This window comes from Bacillus rossius, chromosome 6, assembly GCF_032445375.1.
Source record: "Bacillus rossius redtenbacheri isolate Brsri chromosome 6, Brsri_v3, whole genome shotgun sequence".
Lineage (NCBI taxonomy): Eukaryota > Metazoa > Arthropoda > Insecta > Phasmatodea > Bacillidae > Bacillus > Bacillus rossius.
This window is the reverse complement of record NC_086334.1, coordinates 26,281,200-26,296,446: the sequence shown is the minus strand read 5'-3', so window position 1 is coordinate 26,296,446 and position 15,247 is coordinate 26,281,200. Positions and strand designations below refer to the sequence as shown.

The window sequence follows — 15,247 nt, the reverse complement described above, 5'->3', positions numbered from 1 at the left end:
TTTATGCATGTACCTGCAAGGAGGGCAGATTACATTAGAATAACTGGATCAGAGCTTTTTTCCAAGAAATTTTGTGCAATCAGATGGAATACTGCAGTTGCTGAGCATGCCATGAAAACTTTATCCCACCTAAAGAAAAGAAATTTGTTAGTGAAGTTTCTATTTCATCTGTGTCTTTCAGTATAGTGAAAAGTGCTCTTGAAGATAATCTTCTAGAAGTAAAATTGACATTCTTCTACTCTGGCATCAGAGCTGGAATTGTTTCTCACAATGTTCCAAAGTGAAGCACCCATGGCACCTTTTCTCTATGATTCACTGGTAGACATTTTATTAGCTTTGGCAGGAAAGTTTTTGAAACCAGAGGTACTGAAGAGCTTTAGGGAGAAACGCAATGTATCTCAATTGGATGTAGATAACCAGGAAAATCTATTGACTGCTAACAATATCAAGTTGGGTTATGCAGTATGCCATGCCATCAAGAAAGAGAAAGTACCATTAAAGTCTGTCCTGTTACTGAAAAATGATGTTAGGACTTGTCTAAAGGTTATGGTAAAAAAACTCAAGACAAAAGTCCCCTGAAGTACAAACTTACCAAGGGAATTTCCTGCTTATGTCCGTCTGTGGCTTTAAATTCGGGTGTGAGGAAACAGCGTGTGAATTACAGTTTAGAATGTTGTCTTCAAAACAAGTGGCTATAAGGACTAGAAGCTGATAACATTGAGTGATCATATCAGTTGGTATGTTCCTCTCAAGATTCTGAAGCACTGTTCTCGTCTTTTTCTCGAGAAGACTGGCGCTTTGATCAATTGTGGATGCTCATCCTTAAGGCCCATACAGTAGCTGCCAAAACAGGCCTTCTAAAGTTTGTGAGTATGATGTTGGTACTTTCCAATGGAAATGCATCATTGGAAAGAGGATTTTCAGTGAATTCTAATCTGCTGACTGAAAACTTGCAGGAAGAAATACTGAACGCACTAAGACAGATGTACGACTTTGTTCAACGTTCTGGAGGTGTAGAGCATGTTGATATCACCAAGTCCATGTTACAGTATGTAATAAATGCTAGTTGTAGGCGTAAGGAAGCCCTGCAAACAAAACAAAAAGAAAAGGAAGCTACAGACAAGAAGGCAGAAAAAGAAGAGTTGAAGAGGAGATCAAGGCATTGCAGTTGAAGAAGGCTCGAGTTTTGGATTTGGCTCGTTCTGAAGCAAGTGCAATAGACGCAAAAGTTGAGTCACTGCGAAATTGATGGGAGCTTCATTTTACTTATGTTTTTGCAAAAGTAAGTGTGTGAAATATTTGTAGCAGCATGTTTTATTTGCCATCAATTGAGTCACTTTGGCCACGTCTGGAAGAAGGTATTTTTTTTAATAATTTAAGTGAGTTGAAATATTTTGAAACCCGTAAATGTACTGTTATGCAGTTTTTTCAGTTTTGTGGAATGTCGTAATTGTTTTACAGAAAACCTGGAAAAATTCAGTTTTAGACCTGGAAAACCTGGAAAAATCAGGGAATTTCATTTACTAGATCTGGTAGACATCCTGTATATGGTTATTTATTGGATATGCCACCTGTCTAAATGTTTTAGGTTAATGACCTGATGTTTGGGTATACAATGCCGAACAAACTCTTTACCTAATTTTACTGCTTAACATATTAATTGCTTGAAGAAATTTAAATAATTTTCTAATGCCAGATATACCGTATTTACTGAATATAAAGTCATGATTTTTAATAAAACGGTTGAACCTAATTGTTTTTCTATTGCCAGCATGAGGTTTCAAAAAAGGCCATGCAAATACTCTGCTGATAAAAGTGGCACCAGAAAAGCAGTAGTAAATATGGTATAAATTTACTAATTTATTAATTTTTGTGTGTTTGAATTCTTAGTTTTACCCTATAAAGAATTTTTATAAGCTCATAATCAAATGGATTAAGGTTGCATTATATTTAGAGTTGCATTATTTTCAGATAAATATGGTAGTATCTAATGCTTGTTTATTTTATGTTAGTATACATATTGGACTACCAAACGAAAAAGAACAATAACACATTTACAGGTACACATGCAGTAGAAAAAAAATAGATAATGAAATCTACCTAACATAAAGCCTTGGATGATTGCAATCATCAATCTGACAATTGTCAGAAAAGAAACAAACAATTTTTGAAGGCTTACATTTGAAAATGTATACAGGAAATTTTGCAATAGTGGGAATTTATGAGTGCTAAACAATCTCATCGTCAAACAAATGGTCAACACTTTGCTATCTTGGATGGATCAGTACCTCTCAGGTAGAGCTTGTTTCAAGCAAATGATGTTTAGCCAAATACCAATTACAATAATTTGCCAATCTCTAGATTATCACTTATTAATTTCTGACCATAACTAAAAAAATATTGACTTTTTTTTATGATTTATGTGCTTGTAAAAAAAATACTTGAATGCAACTGTGATTAAGTAGTGGTTAGTTTAATCACAACAGCTAGTTACTGAAATCACAAGTAAAATATTTTTACACTGACATTTCCATTCTGCTTACAATTAAGCTTGGGAAAAAAAATCTCTAGCTTATGTTTGTTTCACACATAATTGCAAATATTAGATTCACATACACACTGTTCAATATATGGTGTCACTTTCTGACAAGTAATTTAGTGAACATTCAGACACTAACAGCTGTATTGAGAAAGAATAAACAAAAAAAAAAATGTGTGCAGCACCAGACTAGCTAATTGTGTGCTGATAATTATTTAATTAATTTTATAAGAAGATTCATACGGCAAAGTCTGAATGTTTGCTAAAGCACCTGTTGAAAGGGTAACACCTTATCTTGAACAGGGTGTATTACAATCATTCAATTATCCATTACTAGTGTCAAGAAAAATTTAGGGCCTGGGGACAAATCATTTGTGGGGCCTCCTCCCAATATTTAATGTATGTACAACTTTACAAACGCCCCAATTAAAAAAAAAAAAAAAATCTAAAAATTCCTAAACGTTATCATGGCCATAACTGTAAATATGATCTGCATGTATCACATAACTTTTAAGGTTTCTATGAATTCTATCAACTATCTCAAACTCAAAGGGGGAGGGGGCAGGAGCGCTCCCCCTGCCCCTTCCTCAGAAAGCTATGAACACACGAACAATTGCAATGTCATTCCGTCATACAGTTCCCTGTAGCTATTCACCGTTCATTCTTCACCATTAATATCCAATACAGTTTAATGTGTCAGCAAGTATTTACTTACAATTATGTTAGCAGACACCGTGTGTACAGTGTACAGTGTACAGTGTACAGTTGATGCCCGGCGCAACAGTTGTATTTCAGATTCGCGCACGCACGGTTTATTATGGCTGACGCCAGACCGAGTTTTGTAAAGCACAGAACAGAAAGCCTTTGAAAAGTGCACAGAAAACTATTGTGTTGCTGTTTGTAAAACATTTTCAGACAAATATCCGGATTGTCGTGTGAACAATATTGCGAGTTTAACTGCAGAATTTATGGGTGTTTCGAAGAGCAGTGTGCTTCGTGCAAGGAAAGAATTACAGGACACTGGGACATATAACATCTCCCGGGAAGAAAAGGAAACGTGAGTATCCTGTTATCAAAACTTGTGATGATTTTGTGAAGACGGCTATTAGTCGTAAAGTGCATAGTTTTTTCTTCGCAAATGAACCAGCTGCACTGAACAAAGTGCTACGGTGCTTCCTGTTATATTACTTCTCCGTTATTTTATTAGCACCGACTGTACTGAAGTGTGTGTGTTGCAACTAGTGCTTGGCGCGCAAGATGAATTCAGCCTATCACTTGCAGTGATACGACAGTGTTTGTTTATTTCAAAACTCAGCTAAGAGTGAACAGAGAATAATGAGTTTCATACCAAGAGTTGTACCTCAACTGATGCCCTCTCATTTCTGCTCTATACCCACATCAACCTCACCTTGCTAGCTTGGGACAGCCAAATCCCACATAAATGGAGAACTATCCACATTGACGCCGCCTGTCAGTGCTCCCTCGGGTCGCACAGGCCATTGTGTCTCCTCAACACCTGACTAAGACGTGTGCAACGAACACGTCTGCACGTGCCAGGAAGAGTGAGTTAGGGCAGTGTGCCGAACGGCGTGACGCTAGTCACGGCCGGCTGTGTTGTGCGACACGCCCGGCCGGGTGTGGCGATGTGCCATCGAAACATAGTGCACATGCAAATGTAATTCAGGGAAAAACTAAAACTTTTTATGTCTTTAAAATCTCTAAATAATTAATTCATGTTGATCCAGGTGCTTTTGTGTTACAACGCTGGCCGTCACCATCTTCCCGCGCTCCGTAACTTTCCGCGGGAAGTCGAGCCCCCTCTGCCCGGGTTGCCAGGGAGCTTTGTCAGTCGCAGTCACAGAACAATGATGGAAATATTGAAGTACTACTCTTACAGTGGAAACTGAAATCATGTTTCACGCGACATGTGTCGCTATCTGTTGGGCAGGCCCATAACTACCAGCAAATACAAAGTTTTTTTAGTTAATACGTTTTTTTTTTGTTATGTTAAGTTATCTCCTTGGCGGCGCAAAACTAATTTAATCGATGCGAAAATACTTAATGCTGTTTTGTAATAAACCGTCATGTAATAAATAAAGGAGTAGGAGGTGCAAAATCTTATTGTATTGCACACCACAAAATTAGTGGCTACCTAAATAGAGTGAATTTTCACTGGTTTGCTTGCCTGATAATAGCTTATACATTACTTCTCCTAATAAATTAATGTAGTTATGTCAGCAATATATTATGAAAACTACTATCTAGCGGATGGGCCTATAACTACTTCAAAAAACTAGGTCTCAGTCTCGGTAATTAGAGTTTCTTCCCCATGGTTGCAGTCAAGCACTCATCAGGGCCGGCAGCCCCGCGCACGTGGAGCCTTCACTTTTGCGCCAAAACCAGCATGTAGTTTTCAATAGTTCAATCTTCTCTTAATCCATTTTCATCCGCTCCACGGCCGGCCCTAAACCGACCGTGTGAAGTTTCACGCGGTCCTTTACTAATTGAATGTGGCTCAGGCATAAGCATTTTTTATTATCATACGTAAGTACTTTTGTTAAGGGTATCACGCCGATGTGCCTGCGCTTCACGCTGTAATACCTCCGCCAGGAGTTTGGACTTTGCCCATGCGGGGCTGCTTAATAGCTAAATGCGTTCAATGACATTTACTAACGACTCAGTTTCTGGGATGTGCCACGGTCGCGTGTGAGTTCGCTGTGCCCCGGTACCGCTGCGCCTGCACCCAGCATTCGCGTCCGCTACGCCACAGCGAGGACGGAACTCTGGTTACTATGTCAATCTAACCTGAACTGTACTTCTGTAACTAATTCACCTCACTCTGCAGAACAATTCCATGTCAGATTTTAGCCTACGGTATTAATTCTAGTATTAGTTTCGGCCATCAGCCACTTGTGTTTTCTGCCTATGCCAAGGGTGTGTTAAGCGGGGAGGTAGCCCCCCGTGTATTTTGCATAAATCAGTGCCGTCCCTCGAGGGCTGCGTATGCGGAGATTAGAAGGTAGACGATGATACGGCCAGTTGCGTAACGGCGCCATGTACCATGTGGCGTGTTGTACCATATAACGTGGTAATAAATTCAGTTACATTCAAGTGTTCTCCCTTATTCATCACGGCATCCTGGGTGGCCTAAGCAGCCCGGGGGGTCCTTTGTCGACGCGTCCCCACCTGCAGCCACGAGGCAAAGAACCCCGCCCACCAGTTAAAATTCTAAATTTCCATAGCTTAAATTCATTAATTCTTAAATCAGGTAGCGGGGACGGCGTCAACATAACTCAACTCAAAACTATCAGCCGGTGGAAATATTACCAAAATTAATCAAACTTACCCCTGTCTTTCAAAATACTGACGAATTTTTCATTACTTATTGTTGCTTCATTGTTGCTAAATTCATCAGCAATAGCCGAAAAAGCATTTTCAATTTCCCGAAGCACTATACCAGTTGCTGGGCGATGATTCAAGTACAATCGCACAAAATCTTCAAACTGTATTTGTTCATTGATTATACCTGTTAGTGCAAAGTCTGCATACTTCACCTCGTGGATCATATTCTCCACCTGCAACATTCATTAATCAATTCTTAACTAGCAGAATAATCAACACAATTCTCAAAATTGGCCACATACATGAATAGGTTATGGTTGTACAGTAGTTTTGAAGCAGTGAAACTTTTATAAAAAATACTTGTAAATACATATATAATTATTAAATAAGAAATTTACAAAAATGGTGCCCGAAAATATGAAAAAATAAATTATAACTTTCAAACACTTCAAAACAGAGATGGTGCCAAATTTTATTTTTATTTATGTGGTATTGTACTATCACTAACTATATAATAATTTGGCTGCCTTTATTTAGGGAACCACCAAGCAACCAGCAATGTACTCGCCTCATACTCGCTGGGATAGTAGCCCACGGCTCTCATCAAGTCTGGCAGCACACTCAACGGGATGGATCGGGAAACCTGTCTCTCTGTCTTCTTGTTCTCTCCAAAGTGCAGTATTTGTGAGTAGTAAAACAGGTCTTTCATCTCGTTGAACAACCAGCCAGACTGCCCTCCTTCAATGAGGCAGTGATACGGCTCCAGGCCTTCTCCGCCGATTTGAAACATCACTTCCACAGAGCTGTCCACCACAACAAGATGCCTATCAATACTTCCACTGTCGCTATAACACTAGTTACTAAAAAAAATTTCAACGGCTCATACCTTGCGTTGTCTTAGGTTGATCTACACATTTAATTAAGTTGTAAAAAGAATTAAATATTTATTTTTTTCACTACTTTACTTTGTGGGTAATTTTTATGATCAAAGCAAGGAAATATAATCATATTTTGAAGAAAAGAATTGTATGAAATTCTAAAATCACTACACTTATTTTGGGAAAAAACTTCTTTTATCAAGAATTTAAAGCCTACCCTAACACATAGGAGATGATAAACATGTTAACTCTAGGTTAACTGGGATATAAAATGTACATGTGCTCTCATAAGTACACAATACTAAACAGGTACCTACTACATACAGCGCTCTATTTTGTACTACTCAATCAAATTATGTCAATTCTTACTGTAGTGCAACCTATTTTTTGCTAAGCAATAAACAAGATGTAGAAAATAAATTTAAAAAAAAAAAAACTAATTGTATACAGCTCAACCTATGGAAATTGAAAACTGACTCATCAACTCCAAATATTCAAAATATAACTATTAAAGGTCAGTAGAGTTAGCAGGTAGTTGGCACGAGAAGCCACTGTGATTCTAATTTCAGTTAACAATACAGAGCAGTGTTACACCTGACACATCAAAGATAAAGGCAAAACAGCACCCTGTCCCTCTCCTTCCCCTTGTTTTGTTTTTCAAAAATTACACAGTCACCTGATAAACAGAATACAAAATACAACCTGAAGTAATGTACAACTCAAATGGTAACAGTATTTTAAAAGTTTTCGCATACAACATACCTGATATTAATTGTCCACATTAGCAGACTGAAATCGCAACAGCCAAGAGAAAATACAGACTTGTTGTCAGGAGCACACAATATACTTGATATCTGAGACACACACAAAAATTCACATTAAAAATATTGTTCTTATTCTTGCTGAATAACACCTGCCAACGAAGACTGATCAAAACACTTTGCTCCTCCCATACAAAAAGCTATAGTTATTAGGACTCCTTAAAAAATGATTAACTGAAAAATTTTCCAAGCCAATTGTAATAAGTCTACATCACTAGCATTTGCAAGAAATCATTTTAAGGACCCTGCCTACCTGGGCAGAAGCTCCAGAAGAAACCACACAATTTCAAAACTGATCAAGACATCCGAGTTGTGCTTGTTTACGGAAAGCATTTAAGAACATACTGAGAGCACATGAGTAGTCTTGTTTACAGACTTTGTTTTTAAACTGTATTTTTATAAGAGTGAAAAGGGCTAAAATGCATGTTTTCATAAAAAAAAATTTAGGCATGAAACACTCAAGGGTCTAGCATTACACCTTTATCTTCATTTCTCCACCATATAATTTTATGGACACCACTCAAATTTCATAGTTTCCCTATGCTTAGAGGCAATACCATGCTAGAAGCACCAGCGAGCATCGCATTGATCATCATGCCTCACTAACATAGATACAACCCTGACTAGGTAGGCCCCTTAAGACAACATAACTACCTGTGCAATAAAAAATTATATAGGTAACATTTCATTTTTAAGTATTTCAAAATGAATAAATTTTGGTTGCAAAAATTTTTGATGGAATACATGCTTAAAGTATCTATTGATAATATTTTGAAAAAAATAAATACTTTTATTTTACAACATGAAATCATTAAAAATTGACAATGATTGCACATTTTGCTAAAATTTACCCACCACTTTGAGTTCAATATTTTTATACTAATGAAACATCACACAGACCTCCTTATTGGTATAAATTTATTTAGGAGACATCTGCACATTGCAATTAATTAATATTTCAAATTTCAACATAAAAATACTTAACATCCAGCAAAAAGTCAATGAAACTGAACATTGCGAGTGTGCCTCTCTGAGAGTGTTAAGTTAAAAAAAAATGTTTACACTGACACTTGTTTTACATTATTTAAACTTTTTTGGTGATAATAGGTAATCATCATATATGAGGGATATTCATAAAGTAAGCTCCATTTTGTCGTTAAAAAAATTAACTCATGAGGAAAAGTTTTTACTGACAGTTTTAGTTTACTTACATATCTACTTCACATTTTCACTTAATCGCAATACATTTCCAAACACTTTTTGCAATTCTGCACCAATTTCTTTAACCTCTCTGCATAGAAGTTCGCCGCCTGGAAATGAAACCAGTTGACAATCATAATGTTGTAATTTTTGCTGTAATTGTTGACCCATGTTCATTAAATCAACCAAAATGACATCCTTTTCATCCGAAAAACTGGTAGCCATCATTTTCACTTCAAGGATAGAGATTGCTTAAATGTTTTCTGGAGATGTTGCTAAGCGCCTATACTTACGCTACATGCATTGCGTGGTATTCAAAGTCCATGATGCCTATGGCCAAGGCATTTGTTCCAATTCCAGCCTATGAACTTTTATGCAGAGGGGTTAAAGAAACTGGTGCACCATTGTCAAAAGTGCTTGGAGTTGAATGGCAATTATGAGATGAAGTAAACTAAAACTGTCAATAAAAACCTTTTCTAACGAGTTTACTTTTTTTAATGACCAAATGGAGCTTACTTAACGAATATCCCCCGAACAATCTTCTATGTACCTATCATATTGTTCAGAAATTAAAAAATAAAAAATAAAGGTAATGATAAAAAGTTTCAAAGTAAAATGGTTTTATAGATCACGATATTTCCATAAAGGTGAGAAGACCTCCAATATTAAAAAGGCCTCCAAACCATTTTTGTACCGAGTTGGTGTTCATGAATTTTGAGACATGTCAGCTAACTTGCCACATTGGCACATCATATTAGCTATAACCATTAAGGTCCCCTTATTTTTATTTGGAAGTTTTGTTCTTATTTTTTATAGGTAATGTTAGTGGGTGCCTTAAGAAACTTGTTATCTCATAATAAAACCTTGTAGTTAAACACAATTTCATGTCTCTGATATGATGAAGACAAACAAGTTCCAGTGTTCAGATAACGTTACTTGTTCCAGGCTATGAAGTACTATTATTCACTTCTAACCCTACACAATTTTGTCTTTACCTTACAGGGATGGGCAACCATAGCCAATGCTTTGTAAGGATTGCCATCAACTGGCAACATCTGAATACCAATGTGTGTGTCTGTAGCAAACATCATGTACTTCTTGAGTTCATGTGGAGAATTCAGGTGCAGCATCTGCCAAGCAAAAGAAGGATATGTTCAAAAAGATAAAAGTGAATGTGTTTTTAGTAATTGTTACGGTAAGTAAGAGTTATTTACTTCTACGAGAAGTTTCAGTTGGCAACGTCATCTGCCAATCTTTGCTGCAACATGGTGGACTGATATGTTTTACATAAAGCGTAGAAACTCATTGTAATGGAGCAACTTAGCTACATAAGGGTACATCAAGATTATTTTCGAAGGATTATTGTAATCCTTAGTGGGCTACAATTTATTTCCTCCCCATTATAGCCCGACAGGCCTCATACACAGAAGTAGCAGGAATTGTGTTTCCAAATAGTCTATATTTAATGCTGGTATGCACACATATTACTGTAACCATGGATTCAAACTTGACATGTGTGTTTCACGTATTTATGACTTATTTTAACAAAATCATCAAACTATTAAATACAATTAAATAAAAACCAAAGTATAAACTGTTCAGTTTCTTATAATTACTTATATTTATATGTGTAAATATTAGAGTTCTAAAATGTACCCAAAGATTTTAGTGTAACAAGCAATTTTCTTTTAAAATTTAATTATAAAGAAAACTTATCATCAAAAATATGATTATGATTATAATAATGGACCCCCTCCTTCACACAATCCTGGCTAAGGCTCTGTGACAGTGTTACTATACCACTTTTAGAAAAGAGTGTATGAATAACAATGACACAAACGTGTAATAGCAAATTAAGGTTACTTGCCTGTAGCAGAGATACTGGTGAGCCAAGAAGTGGACACGTTGCAGTTTTGTTGCACATTTTTGTTGTAAGTGGTAAGATTTTGTATTTGTACTGCAAGCAAAATAGTGACCTTTTGATTATAGGTACCACTACATTTCTGTACAATTACAACTTTCATTACTGTTCATATTTTACCCATACATCCCGTGAATGAATCAACGAATGAACTAGAGCTTCACATCTCGCTGACATGGAAGTCATTACAGACTAGGAGTGCTATAAGAATAGAGTGGAGCACTGATGAAATGAATGGGTTGAGTCAGGAGGGGAGGGAACCCAGAGAACATCCGCCATGTTTCCCACTTACAGAAATTAGAGGAACAGAATTATTTGTATATTGAAAGATACATACATGTATATCGTCATATATAAAAAAAATAATGGTATTTTTCTCGTACTATCCATCTCGCAATGCTTTAAAAATTAATTGAGTGCAAATAAATGTATTTATTTACCACCTAAGTTGAATCAAAAATTAATGGAATAGCGGAATTTGTATGTGGTGGTGATATGAGTGTTGTCAGAAAATGTTTTGGTTCCGTTGGTTTTTAAAAAAAAAAAAGTGGGGTGGGGGGGGGGGGGGGGGCACTACGATGAGTTCTGGCCCCAAGTGGAAACCATTCTATTTACATCCCTACTCAGATGACCTCGGTGGGATGCTAGTGGTCTGACCATTTGACCAGTCTGGCCTGTGCATGGCAGTGTTTGATTTTAAAAACGATCCTTTAAATTATTTCAAACAAATTCATACTTTGAGATTTTCTTTGTGACATGAATATGCTAGTTTTGTGATAATGATTAATCTCCTTCGAATAAGGAAACAAGTCAGAGTTGCATTAAGGTGGTCTATCCTGCACCAATCATTTGATTCCTCACAACAGATCTTAAGATTATACTGGAATCAAAACCACTTAGATATATGAGGCCGTGAAAGTAATAATGGTGTAAGTCAATTTAACAAAGTTTTGAGTAATAAGAGGTTTTACTAGTTATGCTACAATTAATTCTACGCCTTTCCGTTACATTTAATTATGTTCTATATTATCTTAGCAATAATGTATCTAACTTTTGCTACCATATATGTAACAATTATGTACACATAAGGGTGAGTTTAAGAGGGTTAATATAACTTACATCACTTTTCCTTCATATATTTGGGGTATTCCGAAAGGCATGTTAACACTGCTGGTTTTAAAAGTGTAACAAATTGTATTTATATAAACATAGTGCATTAAGTAGTACATACGTATGTTAAGTATATATCTGGCATTAGAAACAAATGTGAAGAACACATTGAGACACTGATGTAACATACATTAAAGCACTGAAACACTTTGTTGTTTTAGTGATACGTGTTGTTTTAGTCATCACTTTCATCCTCGTCCGTCAGAGGTCCTGCATCTTCAGTGACTGTAGCATTTACTGCGAGATTCTTGAAGTACGTATGGTGTATTGGTGGGATGAAAGGTAGCAAGTCACTCATGTCTTTTTTCTTCTGTACATGTACTGGTTTAGGTGTGCTGTACAGGCAGTTTTGACCAATGTTTTGCAAAAGCCTTGGCCTACCTTTCTGTTTGCTTGGGAGTATACTAATAGTCGAGAAACACATTTCTTCATCAAGATTCTCTTTGTAAAATAAAGTGAAAGGCTCATTACGCTGGCATTGAATCCACTGGATTCGTAACCACGACACATCATCATTATCCATATTTTTTTTTTTCTCTTTGTGATGGCTTTCACAAGGGTGGCCGCACTCTTAAAATCTTCTCTAGCCATTTGTGTGACATGGGTTTCTTTCTTCGTGATTTTAGAATCGCTGAGTACCAATCTTCTAGCAAATAAATATGCTTGCCTTTGAAATAATTCTCAACTGACCCAAAGTCTGTGTCATTGGGTAAGTATGAGTGGCCGCTGACCATAAATTTATAGTCGAGAGTCTTAATCTTGTTGGTATATTTTACCAACTAACTTTAACATCGATAAGGCAAAATTCCAGTTGTGATTTTGGCCTGTACATGAATCACTGTATGTGACAATGTGTTTCGCACTCACAGCCTGAATTTCTAAGCCTTTTTCGGGTTTCCTTTTTATTTTCATATTTTCATCTTTTTCTAGTTTGTTTTGGAGTTTCCCTTTCCTCATGTGAAGCACTTCCATTCCTTTCTAATGCCGCTTGCCTTCTTCCCCCTCTTCACTTCCTGAAAAATATCCACAATTCCATTAGAGCAAAAGTAAAAATTAATTTCTCCCAATACAATCTACCATAGCACTAGCCTATTTCCATTTGAATTAATGTGTTCCATAAATAATTTGTCTCTTATAGCTTATAGGTTATCTAACTTAAGAGTTAAATGATGGTAATAAATTAAAAGTACATCATAGCCAAAGTCACGGCAAAACTAAAAATACAAAACAAAAATTAAAGTACTGTAGGTTTCATGCTACTTTGTAGGTTAGTTTATGTTTTAAATAACAATCAATATTACTTTCATTAATATTTACACTTACCAGCATCATCTAAACTTGATGGTTCCCATTCATCAGTTCCTGAATGTGCTGAAACACTAGGCTCACTGTCATCGTCACTTACATCGCCAATAACAACTTCATCAGCCATTGTAATGTTTACACTATGAACATTCCTCTATGACTACGCCGTCCAAAGAGGAGGAAAAGTGGTGTAAGTCTGACTTGCACCACTATTCTACAACCTAAACAAAACGTTCCCTTGACATTCAAACAAGTGCTGCTATCTATGGGCCTACAGTAAAAGTTATGACTTACGCCACTTTCCATCTTATAGAATATAATGCGGAGAACACTGGTATGCCATTATCTCAATATTTAAAAAAAACTGACTTACACCACTATTACTTTAACTGTCTCATATACTAACTGTGATGAAAACATAAATGAATAGAGACATAACTTCCTGGTTACCTGAGTATATAAACAGAAACACTTTTTATAATTTTTTTTTTGTTTGAACCACCACTTGTATTTTACAAATCCAAAAACCAAACTTACCTGATCATTTGCAGTTATAAAAAATTCTTCTGAAGCGGTGACTCCAGGATACCAGGCAAGGCACAAAGGGATTGCGCTCTGCTCAATCCTTTCTATGTTCTTTATTTTTAGTGTGTTTTGTGCACTGAAATGTGACAACAGCGATTAGTTTAAAACAATTCTTGTACAGTTTTGTAAAAAGGTTTTACAGCATGTAAAGCAATATTTGAATGTAGGGTTGATACACTCATGAAATAAGTATGTTTAGAAATCAAGTACGGACCACAGTGGAAGAACCAAAATAAATTCCCAAGAACTAAGAATTATTATTTTTTGTCAGAAAATAAATTAGTATTTCAACAGTACCACAATTTTAACTATTTAACCCCATTACAAATGATAAAAATTTCATAATTAGTTGGAGTTTTTCCTTCAAAACAATGCTGAATTAAGAAACTGTTAAACCAACTGTAAATAAAAAAGAACTTTAAAATATACAAACTGGTGCCATTAAGCCATTAGGATGTGTTGCCCCACTACTCTCCCTCCATCCAACTCTTGCAACTGTGTATTATTTTTGCTGCATAATTTTTATTCTATAACAGACTTTTAATGAAATTCAGAATGCTTACATTACTTATTGCCAACTGTAGGCAACTGCTACGCTGAAGATGGTACTGCAACGTCCAACCAACATATTGGAGGAACCTTCTTCAACCATCATGCAAGTATACTCCACAAGTCCTAATTAAAACCATAGCCGTGAAAGCAATGAACCTTATTGTGTTTTTGGATTGTTTTGTGACTCTCGAGAATAATAAATAAGTAAACAAAAATACAGAGATGCTAAAAAAACACAGAGCTGCCAACTTACAGGCACACCCATCAGTAATCACATTCATGTATATAAACATAGGTACTTAAAACAAATGCGATAAAGTTTATGCCAACTACTAGACTCTACAAAAGAATTAACAATCATTCCAATACAAAATCAAGCTGAACAATCTATTAAATAGATTAAAAAATATTACACAGGACAACTTAAAATTTAAGAAGTTGATTTTTAAGCCATTATATTAATTTGAGGTGCTTTACATAAGTTTAACCTCCTTACAACTTGAGCTATATGAGCTAGCAATATTTATTGTACGATAATTCAGAACATGTTTCTAAGTATCTCTGTTTCCATAATAAATAAATAACACAGTGTGGTTCCTTAACTGGACGAATGAATCAGTAATGATCACGGAAAGTCCATAATAATTGGCAGCACTGCAAACAGTTGTGTTTATCATACCTGAGAAGTAAATCATATTCCACCAGAGTCCTGTCTTCACCCAAGGAAAACAACAAATTATTATCACACTGCTCACTAAACAGTATATCTCTGATAGGCTTGTAATGAGAGCGCTGTTTTCCATAGTACTGCCACTTGTGATGAATTTGGTCTTCGCAGTGGTACAGAGACACACACATACTTTCATCCTGTGCAAATATAACTTGGTTAGATCTTCCGACTCCACAAATCTAAACAAGGCTGCATTAAAACTTA

General features: G+C 36.1%; 1 protein-coding gene and 1 long non-coding RNA gene across 5 annotated transcripts in view; both read right to left on the bottom strand.

Annotated features, from left to right (window-relative positions):
• LOC134532897 (cilia- and flagella-associated protein 251-like) overlaps nucleotides 1-15,247 on the bottom strand; it is a 59,647-nt gene that overhangs the window by 22,051 nt on the left and 22,349 nt on the right. For all 4 annotated transcript variants that reach the window (XM_063369928.1, XM_063369927.1, XM_063369929.1 and 1 more), the window contains exons 14-20: nucleotides 14,993-15,180; nucleotides 13,714-13,837; nucleotides 10,648-10,737; nucleotides 9,776-9,910; nucleotides 7,522-7,613; nucleotides 6,450-6,684; nucleotides 5,886-6,114 (exon numbers count right to left, since the gene is read on the bottom strand). In XM_063369928.1, the coding sequence (XP_063225998.1) occupies nucleotides 5,886-6,114; nucleotides 6,450-6,684; nucleotides 7,522-7,613; nucleotides 9,776-9,910; nucleotides 10,648-10,737; nucleotides 13,714-13,837; nucleotides 14,993-15,180 (1,093 nt within the window). The remainder of the gene's footprint in view (nucleotides 1-5,885; nucleotides 6,115-6,449; nucleotides 6,685-7,521; nucleotides 7,614-9,775; nucleotides 9,911-10,647; nucleotides 10,738-13,713; nucleotides 13,838-14,992; nucleotides 15,181-15,247) is intronic.
• LOC134532910 (uncharacterized) lies at nucleotides 11,650-13,420 on the bottom strand. Its single transcript, XR_010075206.1, has 2 exons — nucleotides 13,195-13,420; nucleotides 11,650-12,884 (listed from the first exon to the last, which is right to left on the bottom strand). It is a non-coding gene; the product is annotated as an uncharacterized LOC134532910 (long non-coding RNA).